The sequence below is a fragment of the Aotus nancymaae genome, unplaced genomic scaffold (assembly GCF_030222135.1).
Source record: "Aotus nancymaae isolate 86718 unplaced genomic scaffold, 86718_ANA_hifiasm-v0.15.2.pri h1tg000011l, whole genome shotgun sequence".
NCBI lineage: Eukaryota > Metazoa > Chordata > Mammalia > Primates > Aotidae > Aotus > Aotus nancymaae.
Window position 1 is genome coordinate 82,943,823 of NW_026988422.1, and position 22,231 is coordinate 82,966,053.

The 22,231-nt window shown below is 56.4% G+C and overlaps 1 protein-coding gene across 1 annotated transcript in view; it reads right to left on the minus strand.

Moving 5' to 3' along the window:
• The window catches only part of CCDC85C (coiled-coil domain containing 85C), an 86,493-nt gene extending 74,759 nt beyond the window's left edge, over positions 1 to 11,734 (minus strand). The window contains exon 1 of the mRNA XM_021675215.2: positions 10,942 to 11,734. Coding sequence (XP_021530890.2) covers positions 10,942 to 11,734 — 793 coding nt within the window. The remainder of the gene's footprint in view (positions 1 to 10,941) is intronic.
• Positions 11,735 to 22,231: the final 10,497 nt, after the last annotated feature.

The window sequence follows — 22,231 nt, forward strand, 5'->3', positions numbered from 1 at the left end:
CATCACCACGCCCAGCTAATTTTGTATTTTTAGTAGTTTCACTATGTTATCCAGGCTGGTCTCAAACTCCTGACCTCAGGTAATGCACCTGCCTCAGCCTCCCAAAGTGCTGAGATGACAGGCATGAGCCACTGAGCCCCACCAGGTGTCAGGTTTCTTTCTGTGGACAAGTAGGAGTCGCACAGCCCAGGGAAGAATCGTCTAGACCAGCGCTGCCCAGCAGAATTCTCTCAATGATGGAATTTTCCTTGTCTCGCTGTCAGCAGGGTACCAGCCTGTGCGAAGGCAGGGTGGTTGGTACAGCTGCATGTCACTTAATTGTAACGAAAGCAAACTGAAGCAGCCACACATGGCTAGTGGACAGCACTCAGGCTTCGAGCCAGGAAACCTTGACTGGGAGGCATCATGGGTTAGGCAGGGGAGCAGATGAGTGCCGGGGAGTGAGGAAGGGGCCCAAACCCAGAAGACACAAGGTGAACAGCATAGTGACCAGTAGCAATCTGGACACCTGAGCCTCAAGGCCAAGGAGATACTCGGCTCAGCCCAGCCCCAGGCCATGTTTTCCCCAGGGCAAGAGGGGCTGGAGAGAGTGCTGAAAGTTGCTCAGGAAGGTCCTAGGTGACCAGCACCACCCCCTTCTAGAAGACAAGCCAGGGGGACACCCAATGCCACCAGGAAGTCGAGATGAGAAGAGGCTGTGGGGCACAGCCACAGCCACCATTCCCAGGGTTTGGGACTGCCCAGGCCAAGGAGCAAACATAGGGAAGGAGGTGGCCTCAGTCTCTAGGGTTTATCCCCTGGTGAAGGGGGAAGGCGGAGGGGCACAGCAGTAGATGGGAGGGGGTCTGTGTTGCTTTGGTCCAGGAAACGTGAGCCTGTTTGCAGGGAAGGAGCCAGGACAGACCCAAAAGGAACAAGAGAAAGGAGACAATGGCAGGGGGAGGTCCCACAGGAGGGGCTGGGCCAAGGCACGGGAAAAGAGGGAGCCTTCCTCTGCCAACCAGGACAGAAGGCGCTGAAAGAGGGAGAAACTCGCTTCTTCATTTTCTGGGGTAACGGTGGGTGGGTGGGTGGGGGGAGCGTCCCAATGTCCCAGCGGCCACTGAGAGATATTAAGCAGCCGGGAAATGGAGGCTTGGCATAGACAGTGTGGCCGGAACCTGCCACAAAGAGCCACTCCCAGAGCGGGCTCATTAGGGAGCCGGGCCGGTGCCGCACGCGGGGACAGGCGGGCGCATTCAGGGCCCCACACAATCAGGCCCTTGTGGCGGGAGGGGGAGCACCGCGCTCAAGGGAGCCTCTGATTCCTAGACAAGAGTGGGCCTCCTTCTTGCCTTACAACCTGGGAGCCAACGGAAAGACAGATTTGGGAAGACAAAGAGATGCCTCCCCTGACAATGGATGGTCTATTTTTGGAAATGGGTCGACTCTTCTCCGTAGCTGCCGTTTCGGTGCCACCGACCCTGCCTGCATCTGTCCCCTTCAAAACAGCCTAAAAAGCCCTCCACCTCGCCTGCCCAGGCCTGCAAAAGGGGGTGGCGAAGGCAGCCACCTCCATGGGGATGCCTGGCAGTTGATATGAGCTCCTGGGGTGAGGAGGTACGGGTGCAAACTGGGTGCGTCCAGAGCCCAAAGCAGCATTCCATGGCCTCGCCAAAGCCATCTCCCCGGCATCCATGCAGCACAGGTCAGCGAGGGGGCAACACAGGAAGGCCTGTTTCCCCATCACTGCTAACATGAACTGACACCGGCCTCCCAACCCTGGCCAGCAGGCCCTGTGGTGCCCAGTGTGGGCGCACCCTCGCCCCTGGCTGGCCTGCTGGCAGGGCCCGTGGCTGCTCTCCGGGATCCTGGCTCTGGCCACCCAGCAGAACCCCCAGAGCCTTCACAGCCTCCAACGACACCAGGACCAACTGCATCCATCTCTGGGGCTGGGCACAGGCACTGGTATTTTTTAAAGTTCCCTGAGTGACAGCTAATATACAGCCACAGTTAGGAACGACTGGGAAAAGCCAAAAGGTATAGATTTTAGTAATTATTCAGGGGAAATGGGGAAGGTGGGGTTGCACACATCACCACCCTCTTGGGGAGGTCTGATTTTGCTGGGGTGCGGAAGTAGCTTATTTAACTTGGTGCCAAGTACACAAATGAGAAAAGAAAGGCAGGTGGCCAAAGTGGGTCAACCACCAACTGGCACCTGGTCAACACCTCCAGGACGCTTCACTCCAACACTGACTGGGCATCACAACAACATTCTGGACAGGGAGAGAGACAGGACAGCAAGTGGAGGAAGCTCGAGTCCAGGAACAAGCAGCCTTGTCCCCAGCAAACCTGCACCAAGAATCGAAGCTCAACATTCTCCTCTTGCACTAAACCCAGTACTGAGTCCTTCAAGCAGAGGCAATTAGAGAGGGGAGGCAGGTACTTCCACTGGGGCCCTGCAGGAGGGCAGGGGTCTCCGTCTCAAACAGCGCTTAAGCGGGTCGCCATCTCTAGGCCCCATGGTGGTACCCATGTGGTCACAGGCAGCCACACCATCCCCACCTGCCCCAAGGCAAGGACCAACCACCAGGCAGGAGACAAAACCCGGGCTGTAGGGTATAGGAAGAGAATCCCCAGGAATATAAAAGAGCCGGCTCATGGGACCACAGAGTGACCAACAGGAGGCAGGATGAGCAGGGGAGGCCACCCCTTCCTCGGCCTCAGCCCATCCAAGCTTCCCATTTTACAGATAGCTGGGAAAATGAGGGCTCAGGGAGAGGAATGGACTTATACGTGATTGGGTCTCAAGTGGACTGAAGTCGCTGGTTCTGTCTGGATTGTCCAATCCACAGAACAGTGGTAATCTCCCAAGACCCCCAGGCAGGGAGCATGTCAGCTGACAAGGCCACTCTGACCCAGCAGGTGACATGTCTGCATATTTATCAGGTAGGAAGCAAGGGAAACAAAGATAGAGACAGGCTATAAAAAGGTTACAGTTTCTAATAGGACTTCTAACAGGTAACTCTGGGTCCCCTTGGAAAAGTCCATCAGAAACGGTTAGAGCTGGAACTGCCCACGCCCCGAAGGAAAGCCCAACCCAGGGACTTCAGGGACAGCGGGAGGGGTTTCCGAGACCTCACCTGGCCTGGCCCTGCTCACTGCCCCAACCCTTGTCCTGAGTCCCCACTCATCATCCATCACCCCGGCTGAGCCCAAGGTGCAGGCAAATGCCCACTGCATGCCTTTGCTCAGCTGTTTGTTTTGTTTTGAGATGAGTCTTGCTCTGTGGCCCAGCCTGGAGTGCAGTGGAGCGACCTCGGCTCACTACAACCTCTGCCTCCCGGGTTGAAGCGATTCTCCTGCCTCAGCCTCCTGAGTAGCTGGGATTACAGGCACGTGCCACCACACCCAGCTAATTTCTGTATTTTTAGAAGAGACGGTGTTTTGCTATGTTGGCCAGGCTGGTCTTGAACTCCTGGCCTCAGGTGATCTGCCCGGCTCAGCTGTTCGTTCTGCGAAGCCTGGTCTCTCTTCTCACCTCTCTTCTGCTTTTACTAACTCCATCTTCAAGGCCCATCTCAACTCCCAATTCAGCCACCCCTCCTCCGAGCTCCCAGCATACGTGCAGAGGTTAAGAGCCCAACCTGGGCACTTCCTGGAGATAAAGGGGCATGATGAATAATCACCCCCACAAGGCAGGGGAACCAGGACACGCCGGCTGGCACAGGCTCCGGGGTTAGCTGGACTGGAGCCCCTGGCCTGGCCAAGCCCCATCCCACCCCTGCTGTGACTTGCCTCACCACCCTGGGCTTGCTCCTTAGCTGAAATGGGGACCCCACTGGAAACTAGCAACTGTTATGGGAGACGAGCGAGAAAAAACCCAGCTGTTCTCAGCATATTGCCAGGCACAGGTTTGGCTTCATCCAAAAGACTTTTAGAACCTGCCACTCTGTGTCAAGGCTGGGAGTCAAGAGGACCAAAGCCCCAGGCTGATAAACTCCCAGATGGACAGACCATAATGGCAGAGGGCCCCAGGAGTGCAGGGAGGGCTCCGGCACCCATGTGGCTGGCCCTGGGCAGGTCCCTGTCTTTCTCAAGTCTCTTAGTGCCTTAGGACTACGTGCTGTTTGCTCAGGGGTTTCCGGCTCTCCCAGGCATGGAGAGATGGTATCTACTCTCAGATACCATCAGCCGCAGATACACAGTCTACTCAAGAGCTTTTCCGGGGCAGAGAGGGGAAGACCCAACAGCAAATGTGCACTTGGGCTCTGAGACACGCCCCACATTACAACCGGGAAGGGAAAATGCCCAGCTTTGAATTGAGGAAATGGCAGAATGTCTCTGCCGTTGAGGAATCAGGAAGAAGGAAAGGGAATCAGACCCTCACTTCCTCCATCCACGTTAAGTAAACGATGCTCCACACCTCTGTTTGAACAGCATACATAAGGCAAACCCAAGCACACACAGGCAATCGATACAATCCTGCTCTTCTTTCTGCCCTGCTCCCCCCGAGAGCTGAAGGTCAGCGGTGAGCTGCTGAAGACCAGGCACCCATCCTCAGGTGACCCGGCTCCAGTCCTGCCCAGAACTCTCTGTGTAGGGGGACAGGGGATGTGTGAGTGACCAATCCTGGGTACCTGCTTAAGGGAGGGGGGCCATTCCTGACATCTTGTGATCAAAGAAGCATCAAGTCCCTTCAGCAGACAATTTCTTCCTCTGTCCCCAAGCCTTTGGGGATGCCACTAGGGTCTCTTGCTATCATGTAGCAGGGAGATGAGAATTTTCAACCCCAGAGCGGTCCCTGCCTGGATCCCAGATGGTGATCCCAACCACCCTAGTGGTAGGGGTGGGAGTAGGGGGGAGGGGGGCAGCACCAGTGCTGGGGATGGAGGGTAGGACCACACAGCGGCCACCTGGGAACACCAGCATCTCCCACAGACGCTGTCCTGCCTGAGCCCTGCCCAAGTGCTCAGGACGCCTGCCCTAGAGGTCAGCGGTCATGAGAAGGCAACAGCTGGGAGCAGGACTTTGGAGCAGACTCACCAGGTCTGGGACCTACAGAGAAGGTTCTGTCCTGTGGCCACTCTCCTGGCCAGGACTCTCCTTCCGACAGAGGCCCTCAGCTTCTGCCTCTGCTACCCCCAGTCCAGCCCAGCCCACACCACGACGGTCAACAGAGTGATGCCCCAGAACCACCACCCCCCAAGCCAGACTCCAGGAATCGCTGCGCGGGGGGCACTCCGACCTCAGGGGCAGTCAATGCTCAGTGAAGTCCGCTGACACTTCCCTTCCTCCTGAAGAGCAAATTACCTCACTTGACTGTGAGTTCAAGTCCCGCCTCCTGCCTGGCTGACAACCCAGCCCTGCCCTCTCGCCTCTGACAATTCTCAACCAGATTCCCAGAGCTGTCTGGGGTGTCCACACACCCTCCCCTGCCACAGCGCTCCCCAGCCCGGGAGGCAACACAGTCCACGGGGGCCATCTTGCTTGTGGACACTGACGTCTGAAAAGCTGGGACTTTGGGGTCCGCCCTGTGGGGCTGCACACAGCACTAGCCCCGCTAAGGGCTATCTCCCCACATGCATCCTGGGTCCACCTTGCAGGCCCCCGGTTCTCAATGCCATGCTCCAGACCTCACTTCCAGACTTCAGCCACTCTTACTCCTGCCTGGAATGCCGGCTCCCTCAACTAGACCAGGACTCGACTGGCTCTAACCCTAGACTGGGCACAAGCATATGTCAGTGGATCTCCCACCCCCACCCAAGGGAGGCAGATCCGCAGAGGCCAGGAAATAATGAAAGGACATGGAACCCATCTTTTAAGGGCCAGTTCTAGGGTCAAGGCCTTGTTAGCCTCAGGATACAGGTGAATAACCGAGGCTTAGAGGTTCAGTAAGCTGCCGAGGTCATAAAGCAGGTTGCAAGGCCAAGATTCAGCCAGGGCTCTCTGACCCTGGAGCCAGAACACTAACCAGAGGGCCACACTGCCCCCGGCATGCCCAGTGCCGAGTGCTGCAGGAGGAGAAGGGGGCTTCACACACCAGGAGCTGCCACACCGCACAGGCTACATGGATCATCATTACACACCCTCCTCCCTCAACACAAAGGCTGGTAACATTTTCCCACTTTGCAGATGAGAAAGCAGAGGCCCATGGAGGCTCAGGAACTTCCCTAACAGAATTCTAATTCTCTGCACAAATGAAGGCCATGAGCACGGATTGGAAAATCCCCACGGGTGGAAAACGGATTAAGAGCAATCGCTGATTTCCTTACGTATCACGTGCTGGTCTGGGAACTTGGAGCCGGGTCTGAGCAAGAGCACTGGTATGGCGACCACCGAGGTGGGAAGCCAGCCTCAGGAGGAGAAGGGAGGGGAGGAGGCACAGCCCTTGCAGGCTTCACCCTCCTTCATGCCAGGACACTGGGAGGCAGGAATGAAGCCCAGGGCCTGGCGTCCTGGGAGGAGGTGCCCTGTGGCAGAGGTCACCACTCCCCTGGAACTCCCTGGGCAGTGGGCACAGGGCCACAGCCTCAGAACTCTGACACAGGGACCCAAGACGCAACCCAGGCGCCCCCTCCAGCCCCACAAGACCCAGAGCAAGTCACTGCACCACCACTCCAAGCCCCAGTTTCCCCACCTAAGATACAGAGACGCTGAGGGCTCCCTCCTGGGACCATTTGGAAGCTCTGAACAGACTAGAGTTGGGACTGGGACGCTCTTTGTGGCAAACTGTGAAGTGCTCAGCACAGCTCACCCACCCCCGGGTCATCTGCCTGGGAGCCTCTCAAGGCCAGCCCTCCTTTTTGAGGCCCAGCATCCTAAGGCCATTGATGGATCCCTTGGGACAGGCTGGGGAAGGAGGGGGAAAGGCTTACCTAACCCACCCATTGTCTTCACTGACCTTTGCTCCTGGGCCTGGCTGGGTTTAGGAAAAGCGGCCTTATTAGTGAAGCTGCTGCACAGAAAAGCCCTATTCAGAGTCAGCATGCTCTGTCTTTTTCTAAAGGCCCAGACCACCCCATTCCATCCTCCCTCTTAAACCAACAAAAACAACAGCAAGAGAACAAACCTGTCCCGTTTTGAGAAGCTCAAAAAGTTAGTCCAAACTTTAAAACATAAATGGGGCTCATGCACAGGCTTGGAAGAAGTTCTGGTTCCTCTGTGCTGCTGAAGGGGAGTGGGCAGTGGAGGGGAGGTAATCAGGGGAGGGGAGCAATCGCCTGGGGATGGGCAGGAGGGGGGCTTGGTGCCTGTGGTGGGCACACGGGACAGGGGAGGGGCAGGTGGAAAAAGAACTGAAATTTGTTTGGTTTGAAAATCCTATCAGTTCATGAAGGAGAACCTGACTTTCTGGTGTCTGGGGTTCACACTGGATTAGAGCACAGCACACCCTATTCCCAAGTCCAGTCAGCCCCGACCAGACCTCTATCAAAGGTAGCCAAGGCCAAGTGCAGCGGCTCACGTCTGCAATGTCAGCACTTTGGGAGGCCCAGGCAGGAGAGCCGCTTGAGCCCAGGTGTTCGAGACCAACCTGGGCAACATAGTGAGACTCTGTCTCTACAAAAAATACAAAAATTAGCTGGGCACGGTGGCACATGCCTGTCATCCCAGTAGCTTCAGGAAGCTGAGGCAAGATGACTGGAGCTCAGGAGGTTGAGGCTGCAATGAACCATGATAGTGTCAGTGCACTCTAGTGTGGGTGACAAGTGAGACCCTGTCTCAAAAAAAAAAAAGCCAGCCAAGGAGAAAAGCCTATTTGCATGTGCATACCCAGGCCTGCCAGGCCAGCCTCAGCCAGGGCTGTCTTGCATACAGATGGGCCACGTCCCACCTCAGTCACTGGAGTCCTCCCAGGGCACCCAGCAGGGCTGCAACTGCCACCAGCTCCCCAGAAAGGACGGCAGGGCCACTGTCCCCGCTAGCTCATCAGCAAATGTGGCCACACAAGGCGCTCAGATGCAAAATTCAGGTGAGCTGTCTTAACAGCCAGCAGTTTTGAAGAGGAAACCAAGGTCTGTTGGGAGAACCCCCAAGGACTGCACAGCAGGTGAAACCTACTGTGTGTAGATCCTGATCACACTCAACCTCGTGTAGACAATGGGGCACTGTGGGTTCCGTCCACATTACAGAAGAGGCGCGGAGTGGGGCTTGGCCAGTTAATAACTTGCCCAATATACATGGAGGAGCTAAGACTCAGACTCGAGTCAGCCTTGGCCTCTGGGTAATGGGGTTATCAGCCATCTGCTCAGTGGCCACCGATAAGGAAGTGACACTTCCCAGCATGGGAGAAAGAGGGCAAACCTGGGTCGGGAATCAAGAATAGGGAATCGCCAGTGTCCCCGATTAACAGTAACAGCAAACATGACAACAGGCTAAAAGCACAAGAGGTTTAGACCCATGCCTTGAACGGGAGATGATCCTGGGAGCAAACCCACCCGGGACAGACACTGCCAGTCAGCCACCTTCCCGGGCAAGGCTAGGAAGCCCTCTAAGCCTTGCTTACCTGTAAAATGGGGACAATACTACTTCCCCAGGGTTCCTGTGAGGAGCTAAGACCAAGCATATAAGGCACAAGCCTGGTGTGTGACCCCACTTTAGACACCACCCAGACACAGACCCATTATCTCCCTCAGCTCAGGGGAAATCTTTGCTCAACTAAAGCTACACGTCTCAGAATAGAAAAGCCCACTTTCACTAGGCAAGGTGGCTCACGCCTCTAATCACAGCTACTCGGGAGGCTGAGCTGGGAGGATCACTTAAGCCTGGGAGGTTGAGGCTGTAGTGAGCCATGAGTGTGCTCCAGCCTGGGTGACAGAGTGACACCCTAGCTCGAAAAAAAGGAAAAGCTCAGTTTCCAAGAGAAAGACCTTTCCTGGTTTCCAAGCATTCTATTTCTATTAGTGGGACAACCTCTCAAGGCCACACGTGGCTTTAAGAAACAAAACTACATAAGAATAATTCCTTCTGTAACTGAAATTTATAATAATAATGCTGAATTTTCATTTTACCCCAAAGCAAAGGTTTGCTGCCACATGCAGCAGTCCTGTGCTAAGTGGACCTGGGAGAGGATGGGTTCTGTGGAAAACCCTATACTTCACCCCCCACTGGCCCCCAGTGGGGTAGAAAACTCAGTCTAGCCTAGTCCTCCACTCCTGCATTATTCACTCTGGCAGCTGACACGCTGAGCCAGGCTGAGTCAGATCAGGTGCATCTCCTGGCCCAAAACACGACAGAGCCTTTCCTGCAAGTAGGCTCTGAACACTCCAGCCCTCCAGTGTCCTGCAGAGAGGCACGCTCGCCAAGTGTCACTGATGACGCAGCTAAAAACCAGAAACATTTCATTTTCTAGCCATGAGACTGCAGCAATTTGCTCCTTTGTACTGCACTTGGGGAAACTGAGGCCCAGATAACTGACCCTTCAAAAGGATGGCGACGTCAAAGAGACTGAGGTGCTCTAAACAGCCCCAACAAATTAAACCAGCAAACTTTGCACTAGTCACACTGGCCTGAAGCAGCCCGTAGTGGGAGGTGGGGGTGGATACAGTGTTACAAAGAGAAACCCGAGTTGTAGCCATAGATTGCTAATCAGTAACCAAATATCCCTCTAAACCCAGTCCTGCCCTGAACCTACAGACCCAGGATGGTAAATAAAGGAAAAACATGCTGCACTGCCCCCCTGCCCCAGCTCCAAGGGTATGGTTCCCACCCCAGCCCCCACCCCAACACCCCTGCAGAGGCCACTTGGCCACCACACCAAGGAGAAAACAGCCCTCCCCAGCTCAGGCTGAGGGGTTCTGGGGAGGGTAGACACTTTCTCTGAATTAGGAAAGGCTTTAAAGGGAACCAGAAAGGACTATTGATTCTCCACCACCAGGCAAAAAGTTCAGGCAGCTGCAACTACCACCAGAACTAGAAGCCAAGCTACCAAAAGTGTGACGATCAGGGAGGCCCCAGATCCTCCGCAGGGACCAGAAAGCCGGCAGGCAGGCAGGCAGGCAGCAGTAGACCTGAGCAGGGGGCTGGGAGAGGGGGTAGCCTGCAGGATCCCACAGCCCCAAGCTGGGGCCACCCTCTGCACTGGGCGCAGCAGGAACACGGGCGTGGAAGACAGCCGCTGAGTTTTCCAGAGGCCAAAGGTCCTCCCACCCACACCCTGGTCGCAGACGACCACGGCACTTCCTGTAAGGCGATCAACAGTTTACAAATCCCTTCAGAAGGTTTATCTCCGCCTCAAACCCACGAGGCAGAGGTCATCATCTCCATTTTACAGACAAAGAAACTGAGGCACACAGAGGAGAAAAGCTAGAATCAGTTCCAAATACATCTCCCTCGGAAAAGTCTTAGAGCCTTGGCTGAGAAAGGTCCTGGGACCAGAAGGGCAGAATTTATGGCAAACCAGAAAGGTTCTTCGCCCCAGGCCTCTTCCCAGCTGCCTCTGGGTCTCAAGGCGGCTGCCTGTGCTCCTTCCCAATCCCCACGCCTTACTGCAGAACTCCAGCCACTGCGCACACGTGGACACTGTTTGGTTTGGAGGACACCTGTTGCTGCAAGAGGGGAAATTCACTTGCGCTCAAGGGGCCTTGTATTCTTTTCTGTTTAGAACTTCCCGCTGCTGGGCAAGGATTTCTAAGGCTGGGATAAGGCGCCCACCGCTAGCCCAGCAGTGCCAGACGATAATTTTGGCAACTACGCCTGAGAGAAACTTTTCTGGGACCAGACCGGCTGCAGGTTCTGAGCTGGACAGAAACACGCTTCACCACTGGACTGGCCCACCACCGCCCAAAGCCGAACTTCGGGTGGGTGCGGGATCCCCTGGCCCAGGATCCATGACAGCTGGAGGAGGGGTCTGGAGTGGCGGCCGCACCTCCTCTCGTCACCCCTGGGCCCAGCCTTCATCGCAGGCTGGGGAAAGGGCTGCAGCCCGGGAAACCCACGCCGCCCGGCCCGTGAAGTCCTTACCGTGCAGGCCGTTGGGGATGCTGCGGTGGTGCGGCGGCGCCGACAGGTCGTCCAGGGACCGACGTGTGGCTCCTGCCTTGCCGTCGGGGGCCTTGTGCGGCCCGGGGGGCAGCAGCGGGGGTGGGACGTGGTGGTGGTGGTCGGGGCTGCCGCCGCTGCCCGCGCTGGACGTACTGCTGCCGTCGCCCACGTCGCGGGCCCCCGCGCCCGGCGCGCCACCCGCCAGGGGCCCGCTCAGGCTGGCCTGGCTGTCTATGGAGCTGCGGGAGCCGGCGCCGCCGCCGCCGCTCCCTCCGCCGCCTGCGCCCCCCGCCGCCGCCAGTGCCGCGCGCTCCTCGTCCAGCACCAGCACCAGCTCCTTGAGCTCCAGGTTCTCGCGCAGCAGGGCCTCCTGGCGCGCCTCGAGCTCGCGCAGCTTCTGCTGCGAGCGGGCCACCTCGTGCCACACGGCGCCGGCCGCGTGGCGCCCGAAGCGCTGCCACTCGCGCGCCAGCTTGCGCCCCTTCTGCCGGTCGTCGTCGAGGAAGCAACAGAGCTCGCGCAGCTCCTGGTTGTCGTCCTGCAGCCGCTGGTTCACGTCCTTGAGGCCGCGGATCTCCAGCAGGTGCTGCTGCAGCCGCCGGTTCACGTCGCGCATCAGGCCGCCGTGCTCCAGCATGAGGCCCACCTTCTCACCCTCCGCGCGCCGCAGCCGCCGCGCCAGCTCCTCCTTGCTCCAGCGCAGCAGCTCCTCGTCCGGCACCTGGCTCAGCTCCTCCGACGCCGCCGCCGCCGTCGCCGCGGGCTTCGCCATGGCGGGGCCGTCACCGCGGCATCGCCCTCGCCCTCGCCCGGCCGGCGCTCCCCGCGCCGGGGCTCCGCTGGGCCGGTCCGCGCGCGGGCGGGGGGCGGCCAGGGGCGCGTGCGGCCCGCCCCACGCCGCCTCGCGCGCCCTCTCGCCGCGCCCGCCGGGGCTGCCCGGGACCCCGCGCGCCTCGGGGCTGAGCGAGCGGAGGCGGCTGCTGCGTCGGCGGCCGAGGTGCCGGGCGCTCTCCCGGCTGTGGCGAGGCAGGCGGAGGCCCGCCCCCGGCCCCGCTCCCGGAGCCCCCGCCGCCCCGCCCACTGCGGGCGGGGAGTGGGCGGGGATCCAAGGCCCGACCCCGCCCCCGAGGGCGACCGGGGAGCCGAGGCGCGGCCCCCGCTGTCCCCCCGCGCGGTGCGCCCGCCCAGCCGGTGCCCTCTCAGAGGCGCGTTCCGGCTGCGGTCCCGCCCTCCAGCCCGTGCGATTGGGCCGCTCCGGGGGTGTGCGGGAGGGGCGGGGCGCGCTCGGGGGAGCCGCGGCAGTGGTACGGTCCATCCGCGGGGTTTCCGACCCCCGCCCGCAGCCGGCTCCCGGCGGTTCAAGTTTCTGCGCCCGGAGGACGCGGCCTTGGCCAATCCCAGGGCTACAGGGCGCTTTTAAAATGCAGGTACAGCTGCGGGGAGGGGGACGGTGGGAAAGGTAGGGCCGGGCTTCCCTTAAAGGCGACGCGCGGAAATGGCAGTCGAGCCCCCTCCCGGGCCCGCGTCCCCCGCCCTCCTCCCTCTCCCCAAATAAACAAATACCCACGATCTGGGCGACAGCGCCCCTTCTCCCTCCCGGGGGCACCAGAGTTCAGGGCAGCCTGAGACACCGCGAACAATAGGACTGTGACTCTGGGGTCGCTCTCCCCCGCGGCAGGACGGCTCTTTGTCCCCTTCCCTGCCCCCAGGCTCCTCCGTCCCCGTCTCCACCCGGGTCCCCTGCCGGAGCGCGCGGCGGGGCTGCGTCTCCACTCCCAGCCCAAGGCTGAGCCGACCTCCCGCGTCCTCGCCCCGACAGGGCCAGGGCCTTGCCAGCCGCGTCCCGCAGCGCGGTCCGTACTCTGCCCCGATGGGGCGAGGGCTCCGGGAACCTGCCCCTGCCCAGAGCGGCGCTCGGAGCCCCACTCCCCCTTCTGCCACTCGACCGCTAAGTCCCTGGGATTCGGGAGATAATCTGCGATTCGCGGGGTGGAAACCACTGGGAAGGGTGGGAAGGTATCCAACTGGGGCCTGAAAGCCGGGGTCCGGGGGCGCCGAGCCGGACTCAGAACTCCCTCCCCACCGGCGGCCTCGTCGGACCCCCCCCCGGCTTCCCACTGCCTGTAAGTCTGTGTTGTTATCCTCTGGTCCCCAAAGCGCTTTTACGGCGCGTCTGCCGCCAGCGGGCTCACGGGGGTGTCCCTCCCCCGGAACCTGCAACGAGATCAAACCCGCGCACGCGACAGTGAGCGGCCCACGGCCTGGAGCGCGCGCCCGCGCAGCAGCTGATGCCCCATTTACAGTTGCTAAGCCGTTCATTCAGCTGTGTACTCGGCGCCTACTCGCCGCGGGGCCTGCTCCAGCCCCGGGGGATTCTGCAGGGCTCGGGACAGCAGAGGCCACTGCCCTCTGCGGGGGACTTGGCCTCCTGGAAGCAGGAGAGGGAGAAGACAGACGAACTAGATCGCGAGGAGACTGCCCTATGTGTTGTGCGGAGCATTCAGTCGAACTGCTGTCACAGAAAGCATAATCAGTTACTTTAGATCCAGCGGTCAGGGAGGGATTCAGGAGGCACATCTAAGCTGAAGTCTGATTGGGAAGGTACAAAGATAAGGGGAAGGGGAAGCCAGGCGGCGGGAACAGCCAGTGCAAGGCCCTGGGGCTGGCCTGTTAGGGGCCTGTTCCAGGGGGCCAGTGGGGCTGGGGGTGGGCCAGGGAAGAGGCTTGAGAGATGAGGTCAGAGGTCATAGGGGCCAGATCATGATTCCAAGGCGTGCTGAGGAGGCAGTGGGGGGTTTTAGCAGAGAAGCAACATGACCTGGTTTATCTTTTTTTTTTTTTTTTTTGGAGATGGAGTCTTGCTCTGTCCCCAGGCTGGAGTGCAGTGGCAAGATCTCTGCTCACTGCAACCTCTGCCTCCCGGGTTCAAGTGATTCTCCTGCCTCAGCCTTCCCAGTAGCTGGGACTACAGGTGCCCTCTACCATGCCTGGCTAATTTTTAGTAGAGATGAGGTTTCACCATACTGGCCAGGCTGGTCTCTTAACTCCTGACCTTGTGATCCTCCTGCCTCAGCCTCCCAAAGTAGTGGGATTACAGGCGTGACCCACCGCGCCCGGCCTAGTTTACCTTTTAAGAGGCTCACCCTGGCCCATGTGTGGAGAAGAGATGGGGGGAGAATACAGAGAGATCCAGATTCAATATCTTGTCTCCCACCTGCTCACCGCTCACCCCTCTTCATACAGATGGTCAGGAGAGGGTGGTGGGGATAGGATGGGCAGAGCACAGCTTCCAGGGTTAAACCCAGAGGTGCTGAGGGTCTCCCAGGCTCTGCCCAAGTGAGCCAGTCCCTGAGGGGAGGGGACATCCTCCCCTCTGAGGCACTGCTCTGCTGGCCCAGCACAGCTCAGTTTAGGTTTAGAGAGGGAGGGGCTTTCACATTCTGCCGTGGGGAGCCGAGGGTCTGTCTTTACCCCCAGGAAGCCAGATTAACTTCAAGGAGCTCTTTGCAGCCCCCCTGCAGAATGAAACCTGTACACAGAGTTGCTCCTGGGAGATCGAAGGGTAAACAGAGTACACCGCAGGAAAAACCCACCGGCTCACCAGGAAAGTTGCTGAGACAGCACTGTGCTTGGTGAGAAGCCCCTCCCCATCCGTGCTTGGCCCCAGGTGGTTCCTGGAGCTTGTTATCTCTGCCCCCGATCCTCCAGGGCTGGCAGCTTCCGCTGAACTTCCAAGAAAAAAATGAAGCCTCTATCTAGTTGGGGTTTGTTTGCATCATCTACAGGCTGTGTGGACCAAGGACCAAGATTCCCCTGTGGAGTCCTGATAGCTTTGCTCACATCCTCAGGGTAGAACAAAGACAAGGTGCTAGTGGTGGTGTCACTGGGTGGCTTAAGGGGGGTCTCTCTGCTCCCCACACCAGGGCTGGGAATGCTTGGGCAGAACAGCATAGGACAGAGGAGGCGAGAGGCCCATGGCTGAAACAGGGTCCTCAAGGCAAAGGGGCTCCCCAGGCCAGAGCCCCCTCCCTGCGGGCTCATATCTCAGGGTCCAGCAGTGGGTGCCACGCCCCCTAGAGCACTCACAGCCCAACAGAACCAGGATCCCAAAATATCATGTGACTGCCTTTTTTTTTTTTGAGACAGGGTCTCACTCTGTCTCTCTGGCTGGAGCGCAGTGGCACCATCTGGCTCAGTGCAGCCTCAACCTCCAAGCTCAAGAGATCCTCCTGCCTCCGCCTCCTGAGTAGCTGGGAGCACCACTATGCCTGGCTAATTCCTGCCCCACCCCCACCCCCTGGAGAGACAGGATCTCACTGTTTCCCAGGCTGGTCTCAAACTCCTGGGCTCAAGCGATCCAATCCTCCTGCCTCAATGACTTTGCTTTTTAAGCCCCTTGGTCATGACAACCCTGCTTTGTTATGAAAACAGTAAAAGCAAATCATGGTGCTCTCACAGAGTCATACTCTAGATGCCCAGGAAAAGTCGTCGTGAGTCTTTTAAAAAATAAAGGTGCCTCACCAACATTCCCCCCACACCCCTTTTTTAAAGAATCTCCCAGGATGTGTGTGTTCATTTAAAGCCACATGCATTTGTGAGAGTCAGCTGAGGCCAAGACCAGGTACGCTAACACGTGGTAGACAAAATACTCCAAAACCTAGGGTCCGTAGGGGGGTGCTGGTGCAAGCTGGTGACAGGCAGAGTGTGCCCCCCGCTTTCAGTGGGAATAGGCTTCTTTATTATTTTCTGTGACTGGGGCTCTGAGCTCCAACCCCAGAAGTGGTACCATTTGGTGTTTGCTGAGTGAATGTCAGACCTCTCAGTGTATGACAGATTGAGTTCGAGGCCTTCATTTTGAAGGTGAGGAAACAGAGCCCTGGAAGGGAGATGCCTGGCCCAAGATCACGTTCATTCATTAGGTCACTGAACAGAGAGGAAATCTGTGAGCGTATATGCATTTATGCACAAACGCATTTAAATTGGCATGTATATATGCATTGCAGTGCATTGTGGTAAGTACTGCAAATGAGAATGGGCAGGAACACATCATTACAGAGTGTCTCAGGCGCTGGGAGTAGCTTCCTAGAGGAGCTGAATCTTGAGGGAGTTTGTCATATTGTGCGTGGGGAGGACGCTCCGGGTGGAGGGAACAGTACCAGCAAAGGCCTAGAGGTGAGCAGGCGAGGGGCGTGGAGAGACGCGGTCACACATCTGGGGTGTCCAGGAGGGAACAGCAGGTCGAGGTAAGTCAGGAAGAGGTTGAGCGATGGAGCTGGGTGGAGGAGGGCCTTGTAAAGCCTCAGAAGGAAGCTGGGCCTTTCCCTGGGGGCTCTGATAGCTAATAATAATAGCGATGACAAGAATGACCAACACCACCTGCCACTTACCCTGGACCCAGTAAATGCCAAGGATTCTAACCTGCCCTCTTTTGAGGGTTATAATATACCTATGTAAAGTGTCATTGGCCCTTCGAGGATTGAACGTGGGTTCTTGTCGGCTTGGTTGCCTCCACAGAGCTCAGGTCGTTGGGCGTGAACTTACAGGCAGTGTTCAGAGGCTTGTGGACACTCACGGACTCTGGTGTGGCCAACAGAGTGTTTGGTGGTAGCTGAATCTGTTTTGGGACAGTGAGGGGATAGCGGCTGGTCACGTCAGGGCCAGACTATGAGGTATCATCCTGAAAGCCTACCCAGCAGCAAGAAGCCAGGGTCCACTGGAAAGCGGTGAAGTGTTACTAATATGGACAGCGTTGACTGCGCCCTTTCTAGGTATCCAGCATGTGCTAGAATTTCACAGATTGTCTCACTGAATCCTCACTGATGCAGTAAGAACCCTCTGTTCCCATTTTACAGAGTAGGAAACTGAGGCTCACACAGGCTAAGTCACTTGCCCAAGGTCACATGGCTAGCAAGTGGCCGAACCAGGACTTGAACCCAGGACCATCTGAGCTCAGGAGCATACCTGACCCCATAGACTACTCTCTCCCATACCTCAGTTTCCCTTCTCAAGGAGGAGGAATGGAGGGGATGCTCTGTGATGTCTCTTCCGCTGTGACTCTGGTTCTGTGACGCTGGGTGTCTCAAGGTGCATGAACCCATTTCCTGCCACTTTTCCACATTGTGACCAAGCCTCAGTGACTCTGGCGCCTCTGGGTGGCACCTGTGGTCAGAGCTTTCCAGCTATTTCTGCTGATAGATCACTGCATGTCATTAGCTCAGTCTCCCGGCAACTCCATCACTGTCTTGCTGGGTGTCCCTAGACCAGTCCTTTGCCCTCTCAGAGCCCTAGTTTTCTCATCCAAGTCTTCCCTGACAAAGCTAGTGTGAAGCACCTGACAGAGCTCATGCAAAGTTCCGGGGAAGGGAGCTGTGCTTCCTCTCCCATCCTCTGCACCAGGACTCTTCCCGTGAGGATATTTATACCCATTTTCCAGAGGCAAACACTGAGGTCCAGTGAAACAGGATTGTCCAGGAAACCCCATGCTTGCCCCTGGCAGACTGGGCTACAAAGGATTCTGAGTATGGCCCTGGGCTGACACCTTCTTCCTTTTCAGGTGGGTCCAGCCCAGAATATGGGGATCCTCAAGAACACAGAGTTGAGAGATCATGTGTCTCAACTCCCATATTTATAGTGGGGAGACTGCATGAAGCTGGGACTACCAGTTTGCCTAGATGTTGGGCCCCTGGGAGCAGCAGTGAGAGGGCGAGGGGAGGATGGGTTCCTTCATTGCCACAGTTAACCAGTGTTCCAGGCATCTCTCTGGAGCTCAGGAAGTCTGCCCTGCACAGGACGGCTGCCTAGAACCGCTGATGTTACAGGGCGCTGGGTGAAGCCGAAGCCCAAAGGGCCTCACATGTTGGCAAAAAGCCTCAAGTATAAGCTGATGGCAGTGGGGAGCCACATGAAGGCTTATGGCAGAGGAGAGATCTGGCCAGACTTGTGTGTGATTAGAGAGCATCCAACAGGAGGTTTCAGGGCATGGTCCACCGAGGCCGGCAGACAGCGAGAAGGCTTTGAAGCCAGGCAGGCCAGAGCCAAGTGGGAATGGAAGTAAAGAGACGGATGGGAGCTGTCAGCATCTGAACCCCTCCCTTTCCATGACTTCCCAGCCAGAGCCGAGGAAATTCTCCCTCTCCCGCTTCAGCTGCCGACATCTCCTCACACCATCGCCTGATGGAGCAAGCCAAGAGGGAGGCTCAACATGCAGAGGAAACTGAGTCAGGGGAGTTCTTCACAGGGCCTGTTGGACAGGCTGATCTTGAACTCCTGACCTCAGGTGATCCACCTGCCTCGGCCTCCCAAAGTGCTGGGATTACAGGTGTGAGCCACTGTGCCTGGCCTGCTTTGTCTTTCTTGAGGCTCTGTATTAGTTCATTCTCACCTGCTCTGAAGAAATATCCAGCACTGGGTAATTTACAAAAGAAAGAGGTTTGATTGACTCAGTTCCACATCGTGGGGAAGCCTCAGGAAACTTAACAGTTACAGTGGCAGGAGAGAGAACAAGAGCCCAGCGATGGGGAGAGCCCCTTATAAAACCATCAGATCTCGTGAGAACTCACTAACTATAAGGGAAACCACCCCTATGATTCAACTATCTCCACCTTGCCCACCCTTGATACACAGGGATTACTACAATTCAAGGTGAGATGTCGGGGGAGACAGCCAAACCGTATCAGGCTCTCAGAGCACAAGAGAAGCCCAGGCCCCCTTTCATCCTGGAGTTGCCCCAAGCATTAGGAAGAAAAACCAGAAGAGGAAGCAGCACAGCAGGTTTACTCACTTGGGATTTAATTGAAGTGTTTGTATTAATCAAATTGATGCTTTCACACGTACACAAATACAATGCAACATGATTTATGCTACTTATAAAATAATTACGGGGTTTACTTCAAGTCACAAGTTCCAGGCCCCAGACACATGGTCTTTCTTTGAGCCCAGCTATGTACTTCTGAAACTGTCGCTCCACTGTGCTGGGAGTGGGGAGGCTCAGGCCCGTGAGTGATGTGGGGGTGTTTCTGCCTCCTCCCCAGCTGTGCACTCTTGGAGGATTAAGCCTCATTTTCCTCTGGGACCCTCAGTGCCTGGCCCCAGGGGTGCCCTAGGGCATCCTGCAACTGCCCCCTCTGGATCAGGCACCTCCAGCACCCCCCCCAGCCTCTGAATGGCATGCATGCCAGGCCTTGGGTACTGCCCTAGGCCTGAGGCCTACAACCCAGAGAGCCACCCCACCTGGCCCTGCCCTGCCCTGCCCTGCCCTGCCCACCACAGAGATCTGAGACCAATCTTCTCCGGTGCCTGAATATTTCATGCAATGAGGGTGGAATGAGTCGCAAAGACCTTAATTGTTAATGTAGCTTCTGCTGGCTGCAGGCCCGGCCCTCCCAGCCCCCTCCTGTGTGATACAACAGCAGTAACAGTAATTCCTTGTGCACCCCAGGCCTTTTCATGACCTGCCCTGGGTGAGGCTGGACTGAGATGGAGATGTCCCAGGAGCCCCAGCTGGCCAGAGAGAAGTGGTGACATGAGTAACTATAGCAACCAGACCAGGAGGCCCACTGTTCCCCCATGCCAAGCTTCTTTTTTTTAGTTGTTTTTTTCTTTTAAATAAGCCTTATAATTTTATCTTTGAAACTCCATGCCTGTGGGTTTTTTAAATTTTTTTTTTAGACAAGGTCTCACTCTGTCACCCAGGCTGGAATGCAGTGATGCCATCTCAACTCATTACAGCGTCAACCTCCTGGGCTCAAGCAGTTCTCCCACTTCAGCCTCCTGAATATCTAGGACTGCAGGTGCACAACCCCATACCCAGCTAATTTTTATATTTTTTGTAGAGGCTGGTCTGGAACTCCTGGGCCCAAGCAATCTGCCACCTCAGTCTCACCAAGTGCTGGGATTATAGATGTGAGCCACCTCGCCAAGCCGGAATGTGTTTTTAAATTTGAGATTCTAGGCTGGGCACAGTGATTCATGCCTGTAATTCCAGCACTTGGAGAGGCTGAGGTGGGCAGACCATTTGAGGTCAGGAATTCGAGATCAGCCTGGCTAACATGGTAAAACCCCATCTCTACTAAAAATACAAAAAAATTTGCCAGGCGTGGTGATGCATGCCTATAATCCCAGCTACTCCAGAGGCTGAGGCAGGAGAATGACTTGAACCCAAGAGCGGGAAGTTGCAGTGAGCCAAGATCATACCATTGCATTCTAGCCTGGGCGACAGAGCGAGACTCCATCTCAAAAATAAATAAATAAATAAAATTTAAAGTTCCCAGCATAGAGCCTGAGATGTTTGTTGAATGAATAAATGATAAAGGAGGAAGCTGAGTTAAGTAGAAAAACCCCAGATATAGAGTCTGTGTCTCTGGCCTGACCCTTACCAGCAAGGTGGCCCTAGGCAAAGCTGTACACCCTCTCTGAGCCTCTGGATCAGGACCTGGAAATAGGACATTTCATCCTCCTTGCAAGATGGGAGATAGTCCAGTGACAAGAAAAGGAGGCTTGAACCCCAGGCCACACGGTGAGGTGGGAGGGGCTGTTCTCCTCGGGAACGGGCTGAGTCCTGTGAGTGCTCCGGAGCCCAGAGTATTCCTGAGCATCTAAAAACCGAACTGAAGAGCCAAGCCTCCTCCCAAGAGCAGCTCGCCCATCTCAGCCCCAACCCCCAGACACAGAACTCTGCAACGAGGAAGCTCCACCTCAGCACCCTGGACTCACAGAACCCCTGTGGGCAAATCAGGGCCCAAGAGGCAGCTGGTCAGGCTCTCGGAGCAAGGGCAGCAGGTCAGCCCCAGGGCTCTCAGACCCAGCCACCCTTAGAATCACCAGAAAGCGTGTGAAATTCAGATGCTCAGGTCCCACCCCAGACCAAGTCCATCAGAATCTTGGGAGACAGTGATGTAGCAGCCAGAGATGCTCTGGGCTACATGAGATGCTTGTTTGCTGGCATCAGGCTGAGCTAGAAGGAGACACCCCTATTGCTGTGGGGCACACCCCTCCCCAAGCATCTGACACAGAGATCTTTCTCTAAGCTTATCCAGATTCCCCAGATAGTCCTCAGACGTGCTACTTGGAATGCATACGTCTAGTGACGGGGAAGGGGACTGACTAGGGTTTCCGGAGTTCAGGATAGCGTTCGCTTAATGCCCCGATTTTTTGCCCCATATCTAATGGGATAAAATGAAAGGAAAGAAAGTAATAAACATATAAAATCCAAAACTTCTCTGGGACTCATGGACACAAGTCTCCCAGTAAAAAGGGCCAGCAGCAAAGTGAAAAAAAGACCATATTGGGCACATGATTGCAAAACTTCACAACACCAGGGGTGAGAAAATCCTCCAACCATGCTGGGTAGAGTGCAGAGAAGAGGAACCAGAATAGTGTTGACATTCTCAACAGTAAGTCCAGAAACCAGAAGGTCATGGAGCAATGTCTCAACATTCTGAAGGAAAACTATTTTAGCACTGATGCAGTCCAGTGGGAGGGTAGAGTGAGACATTTTCCAATTAAAAAAAATGAAAAATTATTTCCCAGACATCCTTTCTCTAAAATTAGGAATTAAACCAAGAAGTAAGACATGAAGGCCGGGCATGGTGGCTCAAACCTGTAATCCCAGCACTTTGGGAGGCCAAAGGGGGTGGATTGCTTGAGCTCAGGAGTTCAAGACCAGCCTGGGCAACATGGGGAAACCTATCTCTACAAACAACTTAAAAATTAAGCTGGGTGCAGTGGCTCACACCTGTAATCCCAGCACTTTGGGAGGCTGAGGCAGGTGGATCACGAGGTCATGGGTTCAAGACCAGCCTGACCAACATGGTGAAACCCCATTTCTTAAAAAAAAAAAAGAAATTTAAAAATTCAGCTGGGCTTGATGCATGCCAGTCGTCCCAGCTACTCAGAAGGCTGAGGTGAGAGGATCACTTGAGCCCAGGAGGTTGAAACCACAGTGAGCTGTGATTGCGCCACTGCACCCACTGCCTGGGTGACAGAGTGAGACCCTGTGTCAGAAGGAAAGAAAAGAAAAGAAAGGAAGAAGAGAGAGGGGAAAGGGAGAAAGGAAAAGAAGGAAGGGAGGGAGGGAGGGAGGAAGGGAGGGAGAGAGAGAGAAAGAAAGAAAGAAAAGAGGCCAGGCGCAGTGGCTCACGCCTGTAATGCCAGCACTTTAGGAGGCCGAGGCAGGAGTTCGAGACCAGCCTGGCCAACGTGGCGAAATCCCATCTCTACTAAAAATACAAAAAATTAGCTGGGCTTGGTGGTGCACGCCTGTAATCCCAGC